This window comes from Panthera leo, chromosome A2 (assembly GCF_018350215.1).
Source record: "Panthera leo isolate Ple1 chromosome A2, P.leo_Ple1_pat1.1, whole genome shotgun sequence".
Classification (NCBI taxonomy): Eukaryota; Metazoa; Chordata; class Mammalia; order Carnivora; family Felidae; genus Panthera; species Panthera leo.
The window spans coordinates 162,335,852-162,349,597 of NC_056680.1; the positions used below are offsets into that span (position 1 = coordinate 162,335,852).

Consider the following 13,746-nt stretch of genomic DNA (forward strand, 5'->3'; position numbering starts at 1 on the left):
CAATTTCAGACCCCATCTCAGGCCCTTTCTCTGGGACACCACGTGAATAGCACAACAGAGCATGACGCAGAATACTCAGCCCCCTCCCGCAAGTCTTCTAGAAAGATCCCAAGATGCCATCATCAATTCTCACACACGCTCAGCCGTTGAGGGTGAGGAAGCAGCTGGCCGTAGGCCTGAAGTCTATGTTCTAGAATCACTCATGGCAACAACAACATTTACCAAAATCCATGCAGGAAGATGCTTGCAAAAAGGGGACATTTGGGGGAAAACACTAATTGGTGGGAACCTGGGAGGGTAGTGTGGAGTCTGGAGGTGGGAAGTGAGGCCATAACAAAACTCACGGGCCAGAAACCTGCCTCCTCCTCTCGGGTGTCAGAAATGGTCTCAGGGACAGAAATGCCTCAGGGCTGGTTTGGTGCTCCCTGCCCCAAACTTCTTAATTTTTAAAATTTTTTTTTTTTTATTTACTCTTGAGAGAGAGACAGGGTGTGAGCAGGGGAGGAGCATAGAGAGAGGGAGACACAGAATCTGAAGGAGGCTCCAGGCTCTGAGCCATCAGCACAGACCCTGATGCGGGGCTCAAACCGACAAACCGTGAGATCATGACCTGACCCGAAGTCGGAGGTTCAACCGACTGAGCCACCCAGGCGCCCCTCTACCCCAAACTTTTAAAGCTCATTTACAATCAATAACAAGACCAGTGTCATGGCTGTGTGTTGGCATTTCTACTGTCATATCTTTATCCTGACTTTTGAGCCAAAACATCATTTGCCCAAAGAGATCCCTTTACAGTTAGAAAACCCATCCTCAAAAGCCAACGACGGGGGTGCCTGGGTGGCTCAGTCGGTTGAGCGTCCGACTTCGGTTGTCAAAGTTCCAGGACCCTTCCCCAGTAGGAGGTAAACAGGACCTGATTTATCTGAAGGCTGGTGGTCACTGAGAGGCTAAGCCACCAAGGGCTTCAGATACTCACTTTCACAATCAGAAAATCTTTCTTCAGGATTAAGCCAAAATGAGGTTTTTGTTTCTGATGGAAATGCAAACGCTCCCGAGAGAGAGCTCTCCCTTTGAACAAAACGCACGCCTCTCTCCTCTCCGAAGGTTTGGAAAGGAGCCTGGCCGATAAAATCTTGAATCCGAAGAAGAAGAGAGGGGAATTCTTCTAGAAATGTCAGGGGGAGGCGCGAGGTCTGGGCCTTCTAAGTTACGATGACTGACATCAAAGTGTCCACCGGGGTGAGAGAATCCAGTGAGTTCTACAGTTCTCTGTCAAGCAGAGCATGCTATAGACGCGGTGTGACCAAATCTGGCCCGGTTTCAAAAGCATCATCAAGGAAATGAAGGTTTGTGTCCTCATAATTCATAGCCTGCCTTGCTCCACAAAGGATCCGGGGCACTTTACAAGGAGACAGAAGATACATCTGGATATTGTGAGTTCAATCTAGGGTGGGAGGATGGGCACGAGACCTCCGGGGGGCACAGGACCTGAATGAGGAAGGTCTCACATCTGCAGACCTCGGCCAGCTCGAAGCCATCTACCTGGGTGCGGGTGGGAGCCAGCCGCCCCGTCCCGGGCACCTGTGGCCAGCCTGGTGGCGCCCTCTGGCCGCAGCCTAGAAAATGGACCTCAGGGCGCCCCCGTGATTCGATTCCCATGCTGAAGTTACTTCCAGGAGAAAGCGTGCCCTTTGCCAGGAGAAGACAGAAATCCTGGAGAAAGACCACGGACAACTGAGCTCAGGACAAGCTCTCCCACCTGGGGCTTCCGCTGCTAGAAGGCAGGAAGGAATGCGCTCCAGGGACAGACCAAGGAAGGGATACGTGCTGGTCCCTGCGAGCACGGGTCCTACGGGAGCTTGAGATGGAGACTAAAAAAAGGTGTTCAAAGGGGCCTGCTGGAAGGTCACCGAGAAGCCACAGGCTGGGGCCGGCGGCCGAGGAAAGAGCTCCAGGCTGGCGGCTTCTCCCCTCCGCAAGGTGGCCTGAGACCCGACGTCCACCTCGGGAGGCAGAGGGCGAGGCCCGATGATGGACGGACGTGCCTGACAACTCAGAGCGGCTGCAGGGCCTGAGGGAGCCAGGGATGTGGCCTCCGCGGCAAGCGGTCTTCTGTGCGAAGGCCAGAGGGAAACCTCTCCGCCGGCCGGGCTCCGAGGGAGCATCGGTGTGCGTGCGTGCGTGTTTGCTTTTTTGAAGCGGTCTTCCTTCCGTGGTCGGTTTTCATTTGTCTTTCCTTTATCGTCTCTGCGAAGAGTCGCGCTTCTCCAAGCCGCCGAGACCTCTCGCTGAATGCGGGCAAATGCCCCGTCTTCGGAAGCGGCAGGCCTGAGAGCCCAGGCCAGCGGGCGGACTCACCGATGAACAAAGGCAAGGGGTTTGCTGGATGCCCTCTAAGTGCCCAGCGCCGTTCTAGACACTGAGAAAAGAGCCCGGGACGAAACAGAGGCCCTCGTCTCACAGCGCGTACGTTCTGGAGGGAAGGGCAGCCGAGAGAAGCGATAAAGACCCACTACCTACAGTGGAGAAAAAGCAGTGTGATGTGAAGAATGCTTCTATTCTGTGCAGGCGCCCGAGGAGGGCCCTTCCAAAGAGGAGGTGTTGAGGGGCTCCTGGGGGCTCAGTTGGTCGAGCGTCCGACTTCGGCTCAGGTCACGATCTCGCGGTCCGTGAGTTCGAGCCCCGCGTCGGGCCCTGTGCTGACAGCTCGGGGCCTGGAGCCCGCGTCGGATTCTGTGTCTCCCTCTCTCTCTGCCCCTCCCCAACTCACACTCTGTATCTCTCTCTGTCTCAAAAACAAATAAACATTTAAAAAAAAAAAAAAAAGGAGGTGTTAAGGGGCAGGGTGGGAGCTGGGGGTGCGGTGGTCTCCCCTGAACGCAGGAGCACCCCTCTAGAGGTGTCCCTGCCCCTCTGTCCTCCCCAGAACAGTAACTGAGCTTCGGGCTCTGGTCTCACTGCCCACACTCCCACGTCCCGCCCAGCTCAAATCCACCTTCTGGAGTCTTCCGTTCACTCCCTGGACCCCATCACGTACCTAAGCATTGCTCCCTCGGATAGCTCGTGCTTTTCCCACGCGGATCATCTAACTCTTCTCTACCCAGACCAATGTACCGACGCTCTCAGCATCAAGCCTGCAAACTTCCGGGGACGGTGAGAAAGGCTGTGAACGCTCCCATCGCGTTTACACACATATTTTTTGCACCCTTTACAAAGGCCTGGCACCCCAAGATTTTCATCCACTTTTCAGGGCGTTTAAGTAACATGTAAAGTTTCGTTCCACATGGAAGTGAGTTTGGTGCAAGGAATAACCAAGGAAATACCTCTATTTTCCTTTCTCTTCAATGGCCGGCTATTGTCCTATTATTGGCTTATATATTCCTAAAATCCCCTCCTTTAAAGAAGAGTCTTCATATCTGGGTTAAAAGTAGATTCGGGAGTTAGGCCACCTGAGTTCAAATCTTGGTTCCACCGCTTACCAGCTGTGTGGCCTTTGCTCAATGACTTGCCCTCTCTGTGGCTCAGTTTTTATTTTGATAAAAATGGTAAAAATACGACTTTATAGGGTTTTTTATGAAGATTAAAACAATTGTTACATAGGACACGCTTAGAATGCACGTAATAGGCATTTGTAATTATTTATGTTTATCAGGCAGAATATTTACATTATAATAATTAATAACGATTAGAAAGCAAAGTTTAGTGACGTGACATTAAGCCGCTCTTGAGGTCCTGCCTTGCTGACTGTGCAAGATTGTTTTATTATTATCTAAAAAACTTTGGGGTGCCTGGGTGGCTCAGGTGGTTTAGTGTCCGACTTTGGCTCAGGTCACGATCTCGCGGTCCATGGTTTGGAGCCCCGCATCAGGCTCTCTGCTGGCAGCTCAGAGCCTGGAGCCTGCTTTGGATTCTGTGTCTCCCTCTCTCTCTGCCCCTCCCTCCCTCATGCTCTGTCTCCCTCTCTCAAAAATCAGTATTAAAAAATTTTAAAAACCTTTAAACTATTATTTGAATTCAGGAACATACTGCCATGGGCTTTCCTTTCCTTTCCTCATCTCCAAAGGCAAGATCAAGCTCTAAAACAAATCTTTCGAAGATAAAGGCTTCGCTGTTCTGGAAGCTTCCACTGCCACAAGGCCACTTCGGATTTCTTGAGGTGCTCGACAGGGTCCATTCTGGACCGTAATGTCTCCACTGCAACTGCTCGATCCTGCCACTGCATCGTGAAAGCGGCCACACTCCAAAGAAATAAAGGGGTGTGACTGTTTCAGTAAAGCTTTATTTACAGCAACTGGTGGCAGGCCAGAGTTCGTCCCCAGGCTGTAGTCTGCCCACCAGCGTATGAGAGGAAGAGGCAAAAAAGCAGATTATGGTTTCGGGTGGGGTAAGACCCTGACCCTCAAGAGAAGCAGGTTTGCTGCTACATAGTGGGGCTGCAGGCAGTACGAGAAAGACCCAGAAGCCCCAAGACATGTCTCGAATCAACGTGCCACTGGACCTTAGGCCAGAGGTGAATATCAGTGGAAGACTGCAGCCACGCCACGGAGGCAGCTCCTCCATGAGATAAGATCCTTCTAGAACAGAGCTTTGGTTCTCTCCCCTGGGCCAAGAACGCCCGCCAGCCTGGGTACCCATTGGTGCCAGGGCCAGATGTACCATCTGGACTGAAGCTCCCACCTAGATTCCCTTCCTCGTTCTCGGAGTGTCTGAAGACCGAATTATCTCCTTTTCCTTTTTTAGTTCCCCCTTGAAGATGAGCGTGATCGTCGTTTCTGTCTTCCTGCTTCCTTTCCCCCTAACAACCGATCACGGTGTTTATCCAGCTTGCGTGTGTATCCGTGCCACCGGGGAGGCTGCTGAACTTTTAGGTCCTGTGCCACCCTGTGGGCCCTAAGTCACACGACAGAGAGGCAGGCGGCAGACAGAACTCGAGGAGGCATCACCTTGAGAGGGTAGACTCGGAAAACATCCTTGGTCGGTGGTTCAAGGGCGGTAGCATGGGCGGGTGTCCTGGGACCCGGTCTTCTCTGGGCTGAACATCCCTTCCCAGAGAGCTTCTGTGGAGAAGCCAAGCGCCCACCCCCACGAAATCAATGCTTGTCTTTAGGAGCAGCTGAAGCCATTCCAAAGCCCTCCTGAGCCCCTTCTGCAGCTGCCTCGCCAGATGGTAGAAAGGAGCCTTGACAAGCAATGCCTACTCCATAGCATCTCATGAGACGGACCTTTGAAACAGTGTCTTCCGGCCGAGAACACCGAAGAACCCTTTACAATGCCGACCAGAAAAAGGCAGCAAGGGCTCCTGCTTCCCAGGGAGCTGAGAGTCTGGCCCTTGTCCACTAGCCAACATCCCACCCTCCCAGACCCCGTATCGTGGCTTCTCCTTTCTACCTTCAGAAAGGACCCTGGTCATAACAGGCTGGCCACTCCACACCCACAAAATCGTCTACGCCCCCAGCCCGTGATGTGAACCGTACATCTCGGCTTTTCCCATACAACCTGTGTCCTGTCTTGGACAGTGTACCCCAGACTCATGCCTTCCCAGGAACCTCAGAGGGTGACCTTTCTGAAAACAGGGTCACTGCAGATGCCCTCACGATAGAGTCGGACAGACGGGCTGCTAACCCAATATGATTTAGCTCTTATAAGAAGAGAAGAGCCTCACGGACGTAGACACAGGCGACGATGGACGCAGAGACAGAGATCGGAGAGATGCTTCTACAAGCCAAGGGACACCAAGGATTTCTGGCAGCACCCGAAGCCAAGAGGAAGTCGCGGAAGATTCTTCTCTAGACCCTTCAGAGGGAGCACCACCCTACCGACATCTTGATTTTGGACTTCCGGCCTCCAGAAACGTGAAAGTAGACATTTCTGTTGTCCCAACCATCCAGGTTGGGGTACTTTGTTACGCAGCCCCAGGAGCCCGATGCAGCCTCGTTCTGTCATAACCAATGGAGGCTTGATGCCACCGTTGAAGAAACAGGACACGCGGATGAAGATCTGTCTGATATCCCCTCCTCTTAGAGGACATCTGAGAATTTCAGCATCTCTGTCAAGGAAGCTGGGGATGCTTCCTAGCACGCGAGGACATCGGTGCTGGGACACAGGCCTCCCTCGTGGGCTTTGTATATACAGTTCCCAACTACATGTTGCCCCCCTGATGTCCCCTGGAGGGCCACTGTGTCATATGACATCTGTGAATTTATGCTTAGGTCTGCTCATCAAAGGGGATGACTTCGGGGGTACTGGCAACAATATCCCACACCACAAAAAAAAAAAGGAAAAGAAAAGAAAAGAAAAGAAAAGAAAAGAAAAGAAAAGAAAAGAAAAGAAAAGAAAAGAAAAGCGTTCCCCACCCTCTCCTTGCAAATCACAGAGTCTGAATTTGTACCGCGTGCCCCAGCCTTGCAGATTGAGTATCGCTTTAGCCTGCAGGTCCTGAGTGCAAATGCAGGCTGGGAAGAGACGACCTCAAGTCACTGCCCTCCCCAACAGGAGCTTTCTGTCATCAGAAAAACTCAGAAGGCGCGGGGCGATGCGCTGAGACACGGGGGGAGGAGAAAAACTCCGTCTCCTTTACAGGTTGCCTCGTGCATTTCCGCTTATGATCATCAGTGCTCCGTGGAGAGTATTTTCTCCTCCGCTCACAAACACTCAAGAGCCTCAACTCTCTCTTAAGCATACGTTTCCTTCCCTTGTTTCTCTAGATCAACCCCAGCTGCCCAGAGCCCAGAAGAGAAAGTGAGGATCTGTCAGAAACAGGGACGCTCAAACCCCACGAAACCAGCCACGGGCCGCGAGGGCCACCTCTGGCAGACCACAGCACTGCTGATTTCAGGGAAGGCTGCCGGCCGGAGTGTCTGCGGCTGTCCTTAGAAGTCACACCGTGAGTACCGGGATGTTTCTGGTTAGCCTCGAACCGACACCTTAGTACAGGGAGAGAGTGACAGGTGGAAAGCGGCAGCGTTCCGGGGCGACGGCTGTTCTTGGGGGACGGCCACAGACATAGGTTCTCAGCACCAAGTCACCGACAGCCACCCAGCCAGCCTGGGCGCCCCGCAAATGGCACCGTGGCCCCGCGGGCCGTAGGAAGGTCCCCAGCGGCCCGGCACCCACCTGAAACAATAGCATCAATGTCTTACTTTTTCTGGAGCGGGAGAAGAACCTGATGCCCCCGGGCGAGGTAGACGGGTTGGAGTTGGGGGAAGATTCTTTGGAGGAGGAGCGAAAGATCCCACTGAAGCTCATGCGGCGTGGGGAGCGCGGAGGGGACTCCTGGTAGGAAAATGGGAACACGGTTTTGGGAGAGCCGGGGCTGGCCTTGGGCCTCACGGGAGCAGACACGGGGCTGGAGGGCCGGTGCTGGGGGCCTCGAGAGAAGAACCCTTTGGAGGGGCTGCCCGAGCTGCAGGGGCTGTCCACCTGGGGAGAGACAGACAAACAGAGCGGTCACTCCGAGCACGGGCACTCAGACCTCAGCCCCGCGCCGGACCCGTCGCGGCTGGACCGGTCCCTCCCCATATTCACCGCCACCGGGCTGCACCTTCGTGGCACCCCGCCCCAGGGACGGCCCCGAGCTCTTCTACACACACCGGGAGCGACCCCACGGGCCGGAGGAAAGGACCTGACCCAGGGTGGCCCGTCCGCAGGCCCGTCAGCACCACCCAGGGCTCCGGTGACCTCCACCCAGCCCTCTAGAAGGGGCTTCCTGGAGCGGACGAGCACGGAAGAGGCAGCGAGGTGGTTCGAGACGATGCATCTTCCCCTTTATCCTATTTGTGGGTCTGTCTCCTGGCGTCTACTTCTTCACGCCTCACGTCTGTCCTTCTCGAGGTCTGACTACCCTGGCACGATGGTCTCTTGGCCCTCTTCGAAGGAGGAAACACAGGGGCGCCTGGGTGGCTCGGTCGGTCGACCTGATTCCGGCTCAGGTCGCGATCCCAGGGTCACGGGATCGAGCCCCGCGTCAGGCTCGGTGCTGGCAGCAGAAAGGCTGCTTAAGATTCTCTGTCCCTCTCCCTCTGCCCCTTCCCTGCTCTCGCCCTCCCTAAAATAAATAAGTTAATAAATAATTTAATAAAGAAGTAACTTAATTCATAGAATTTTTAAAAATTCAGAGGAGGAAACGTATACCTCTAAGGCCTGAACCACGGCCGGCCTGGGGCTCCACCGAGAGGCAGTCCCAGCGCTGAGGAACATGAATTCCACCACCCCCCCCCCAAGCTGCTGTGGCATTAGGATGACTGGGGCTGGTGACAGGGCTCAGGAAGGAAGTTAACAAGGCCCAGTTGGCTGGTGACTAGACCTTGTAGTTACGGTCTGAGATACGACGACTCCGTCCACGGCGTCAAGCTGGGGCACGTGACTCACGCACTTGGACGGACATCGGAAGCCGGAGCTACACCTGCAGCCTGAGCGCGAGGGTCTGACCCCGACTCACCCCTCACTGGGCCTCCCTGTGCACAACTTAGTCTCGTCGTGCCTCAGTTTCCTCATCTGTAAGCCGAGGCGTCACGCCCGCCCGCCCCCGAGTCGCAGGAGCTACCCTCTGCGCGTTCGTTTGCTCCTGTCGGTTTGGCAAACTTGCAACACGGGGGCCAGAAGGACCTCAGGGCCTACCCGGTCCCACGGTAGGAAAGAACAGCGACGGGTCCACGGGGCTCGCGGGGCGAGGAGGAGGCCGGGCAGGGAACCGCCCAGCGTGCTGAGACCCCGCGATGCCACCCAGCTGGTGGCCACAGGCTCGCAAAGATAGGTGAGGGCACGAGGGCACGCACACGACCAGAGGTAGCATCTGTGGGGCTCTGGCCTCTGTCCCCGGGGGTGGCTGAGCGACCCAGGGCCCCTGTGAGCTCTTCCCCCACCAGAGGGCGCCCCGAACTGGGCTTACGACTCCTCGCTGGAGGTTATGCCCTCCCGGGAGTGGGGGTGGGGCTGAGGGGGGCCTCAGTGACCCTCAACCACAAGTCACTTCTCCCTACAACTCCCCACTTTATACTAGAGGGCCCGTGGGGCCATATGGGGGTGCCCAGGTGGGCTCCACGTCCGTCCCTTCAGTGAGTGAGCTTCTGGGCCAGAGGCCGGGACTACAACAGTCACAGACCACAAGCGCGTCTCCTTATAGAGAGGTGAATTTTTTTCTCTCTTTAGCCCTTGATATTGAAAGCCTTTAGACCTCCGCTCCCTGTGCTCTGAGTTCTCGATTTTGCCACTATCCCCCCCACCTATGGGACTCAGGCTTCCTCACGTTGTTCTGAACCCTAAGAATGACTAAGAAGGAGACGTTCTCCACGCAGTAGACCAGACGCGCCTATGGCCGGGGGTGGGGGTGGGGGTGGGGGTGGGGGGGTGGGGAACGTCACACAAGGAGTGGAAGGTGACCCAACAGCGGGGCGATGCAGGCAAGGAGTCTGGACACGGAGACTGGAGTCTGAATCACGGCTCCGTTTCCAGCGGTGTGGACAAGCGACCTAAGGTCCAGGGCCCTCATCCATCCAAGGGGGGACACTAGGCCGACCCACGGGGTGCGAAGTTGACTGGATCGACGGCGGGGAAGCACCTGGCACACAGTGAGCACGCCATGCATATTTGATCCGTGCTCCTGGTCATGAATTTGTAACTAACGGTTGCCTGATGTTTGTGGGGCGTCAGGGGGGCAGGGCTGACTTACGGCGCGACACCACCTGCGGAGTAAGAACCTGACTCTTCCCCGAGGCTTTCCGGCAAGGGGATGGCACAGATTTGCTCAGGGCAGACCATTTGGTGGCCTCCACCATCGCTCACTGAGCACCCCTGAGCCCGAAGCCAGGGGAAGGGGCCAGCCGGAGGCACGGTGAAGGTCGCAAAGCTTCCACCCTCTCCCTCCCGAGAGGGGCAGAAATAGCTGCTGGAGGGAGTGGGAGCAGCCCGGAAGACACGAAACGGAGTCAAGGTCAGGTTTGAGGGGCGGAGGCAGAGTCGGTCGCATTTAGGAACCAGCTGCGAGGCTAACCCCACAGGCGACCCCCGAGTTTGCCGTGCTCCGCAAGGCCCCGGGGGGCTCTGCAGGGAGAAGGCAGAGCTGCTGGGCACATGCCCGTGTTGGGCTCTGTGGGGGAAGGGAGAATGGCGGGCAAGACGTGGCCGCCACGAGCCCGGAGCAGAGGGCCTTGAGCGCTGGCTTGGCCCTTATTTGGTAAACAAGGGGCACCCTAGGGTTCTCCTGACTGGAATGCCATTCTGCACTGAGAATTCCAGGCCGACGGAGTCAGACACGGAGGAGGGAACCCACGGGAAGTAGACCTCTCCCCAAAAAGGCCAAACAATGGTGGACACAGCCCGGCTCCCCCTTCTTCCGCGGGGGCCCACGCTGCCTGGCAGAGGGGAGATGAGATGGCCGGGCATGCCAGCCGTCTGTTCCCTGCAGGCTGGGCGGGGGCGATGCTGATTCGGGGGCCAACGGAAGCTGCCGGGGACGGGGCTGTGGCTCATGCCTGCTGGCAAGGCTGCAGAGAAGCAATACTTCGATAAATGTAATCGGACGACGCGCCGCCTCTGGACGAACAAAAGGGCCCGGAGACTCCCAAGATGTGTGCCGGCGGTTCAGGAGCTAACGGGGAGCGGACTCTCCAGCCGTCGGCCAGGAGGGCACTGGGGCGAAGGCCAGGCCGCCTGGTGCTCAGATCTTTGCTGCAGGCCTTCCGCAGACGCCCCGTCCCACCCCCGGCGCCATGCCGGCTGACCCAGAGCGGCTGCAACGGTGCTGAACGATCCCCGAGATCCCGGCACTGGCCTGGCCCCAGATGCTGGCCTGGGAACTGCACGCCAGAGCCGTGCAGAGTCAAGGTGACCAGAAGCTTCCCACAGAGACACGGTATGTGACAAAGCGCTGCCATCTCTGGGGGCGGGGGCACCGCGGACAGGGGTCCAGTGAGGAGGCCCGGAGATCCTGGATGACTGATGTGACAGATTGCCAGGTTGGCCGCTGGAATATTCAGGAACACCTGTCAAGGGGAGCTCAAGTGTAGCCCATCCATCCAGCTGCACAAGGGCTCCTGGGACGCAGGGGAGGCTGTGGGTGTCCGACTGTGTCCACACTTCTCCGCCCGAGGAGCCTGGCGGCCCCTCGGTGGCCCTCTGTGGCCACCCTCACGTCCACGGAAAGGGCTAGATGTCAGCAGAATCGAAGCCACGTTCCCCTTCACAGGGGTGTCTACGCTTGGAACTGGATTGATAACACGAAGGGGCAGAATCAGGCAGGGGAGGAGGGCAGCCCTCCTAAGGCAGTTTGGAAACTCTTCTCAGCAGTGGCCTAACTCTGCTTCTCAGAAAGGCCGACCTTATGTCCAAATAATTCGAGGCTACTGGAGTCTAATTGAAAGGAGGATTGCCAGGGTTCAAGGCCAGGGGGAGGGAAGGCCTGCCCTCCGGGGACGGAGTGAGGGTGGCAGGGGGGAGACCGAGGGATGGCCTTCGGGAATCAGGATCAGCGGGAATCCCAAGCGCCCCGCCCTGTCCACGTTCTTCTGCCGCACCTTCTATCCGAGGCCCGTCTCCAGGCTACATCGGGCCACAGATGTAGGGGAGAAGCGCCTTCCCAGCTAACCAGCACTCCGGTCCCTCCGTGTCCCATGCCCTTGTCAGACCATCTGGAACAATTCACTACCTTCTCGGGAGTCCGGGCCTCCTCTCCCAGCCAGACCATGGGCTGTTGAGGCCCATGTCCCAGACGTCACCATTGCCAATGTCCCCCAGCATTCCAAGGACACGCTGGGGGTGCAATAAACCCTCATGGTCCCTTTCCGCTCCCATGTCGTGCATTTGTGACAATGACTTTGCTCTGGAACCCTCTGGGAGCCACCAAAGTGGGGGCCGGCCGGGCTGGGTGAGGCCTCAGTCCTCGCCGTGTATCTTCACCGCATGCAAGGTTCCGCCTCAGATTTTTCACCTCGAGGACGGGCTTCCTGGCATCCAACCCCCGCGAGGAGGAAGACCCGCCCTGCAGCCGCAGACCGTGCCCTTCCAGGCTAGGAACTCCGTGGCTCCTTCCTGAGGGCATCCTCTGAGGGGTTCTGTGGGCTGGGCCACGGTGACCGCTAATCAGGTCATTGCTTCGGTCGGGACAGGGAGCTGAGGCCAGCGGAACCCCGCAGGCCTAAACCAGGCTATGCTGCCTTAACTGTGCGCAATTCAAAATGCTTAGAGAACAGGCTAGCCCTCCGCCCTGGAGCTCCGGCCCCAACCCCGGGCTGTACCCAGAGCCGGAGTCGTGCGGCCCGGTACGTCTGTGCCAAGACACTGCCCACGGCACCCGTGTGGCTGGGCCCCTCCTGAGGTCCCTTCCCCGCCCCCGGGGCCGTGGGTAACAGGGCCCGGGAAGAACTTGCTGCCCAGCTCTCTGCCCCACCCTCGCTCCCGACGGCCGGCCGCCTCGACCTCCCCTTTCGTGCCGCGCGCCCACTGACGCTCATGGGATATACACTTCTTGTCGGCGGCCTGACCCCACACGGCCGTCAGCCTTGCCGAGACACCGGCTGACCAGCAGGGCAGGGTTGGCAGTGAGCTAGACAGAGGCAAGGAGAAGTGGCCAGGAGACCAAAGGGAAGGACGGACACCCAGAGCGGAGGGCGGGGGGGGGGGGGGGGGGGTCTGTCCGTGACGGGACGAGCTGAAAGCCACGGATGGTCTCCGAATCTCCCATTTACTGATACTTTGAGCCTCTTCTCTTTGCTTATTGTTGATCTTCCACATTATCTCGGACTCCTTTGGGGAGACAAGGGGGAGGGCATGGCTGAACCCAGAGGGAGGAGAGAAGGGAAAAAAGCCCAGGAGGCCCTCAAATTAGAGAGCCGCAAGTGTGAGGGGCATGGCCAGGTGAGGTGGGTCATCCCAGCAGCGGCCAGGTGCACCAGCGGGTAAGCAGCGGGGACTGCATGTAGGAGCACAGGTGGATGGGCATGTGGGAGCACAGGTGGATGTGCAGGTGGGAGCACCGATGGATGAACAGGTGGGAATACAAATGGATGAGCAGGTGGGAGCACAGCAGATGTGCAGGTGGGAGCACGGGTGGATGTGCAGGTAGGAGCACAGATGGATGTGCAGGTGGGAGCACAGGTGGATGTGCAAGAGGGAGCACCGATGGATGAGCAGGTGGGAATACAAGCGGATGAGCGGGTGGGAGCACAGTGGATGTGCAGGTGGGAGCACTGATGGATGAGCAGGTGGGAATACAAGCAGATGAACGGGTGGGAGCACAGTGGATGTGCAGGTGGGAGCACCGATGGATGAGCAGGTGGGAATACAAGCGGATGAGCGGGTGGGAGCACAGTGGATGTGCAAGTGGGAGCACCGATGGATGAGCAGGTGGGAATACAAGCAGATGAGCGGGTGGGAGCACAGTGGATGTGCAGGTGGGAGCACCGATGGATGAGCAGGTGGGAATACAAGCGGATGAACGGGTGGGAGCACAGTGGATGTGCAGGTGGGAGCACCGATGGATGAGCAGGTGGGAATACAAGCAGATGAACAGGTGGGAGCACAGTGGATGTGCAGGTGGGAGCACAGGTAGATGTGCAGGTGGGAGCACCGATGGATGAGCAGGTGGGAATACAAGCGGATGAACGGGTGGGAGCACAGTGGATGTGCAGGTGGGAGCACCTATGGATGAGCAGGTGGGAATACAAGCAGATGAACAGGTGGGAGCACAGTGGATGTGCAGGTGGGAGCACGGGTGGATGTGCAGGTAGGAGCACAGATGGATGTGCAGGTGGG

At 57.3% G+C, this 13,746-nt stretch overlaps 1 protein-coding gene across 4 annotated transcripts in view; it reads right to left on the reverse strand.

Moving 5' to 3' along the window:
- PRKAG2 (protein kinase AMP-activated non-catalytic subunit gamma 2) overlaps positions 1-13,746 on the reverse strand; it is a 258,209-nt gene that overhangs the window by 169,225 nt on the left and 75,238 nt on the right. For all 4 annotated transcript variants that reach the window (XM_042927131.1, XM_042927129.1, XM_042927128.1 and 1 more), the window contains exon 3: positions 7,140-7,419. In XM_042927131.1, coding sequence (XP_042783065.1) covers positions 7,140-7,419 — 280 coding nt within the window. The remainder of the gene's footprint in view (positions 1-7,139; positions 7,420-13,746) is intronic.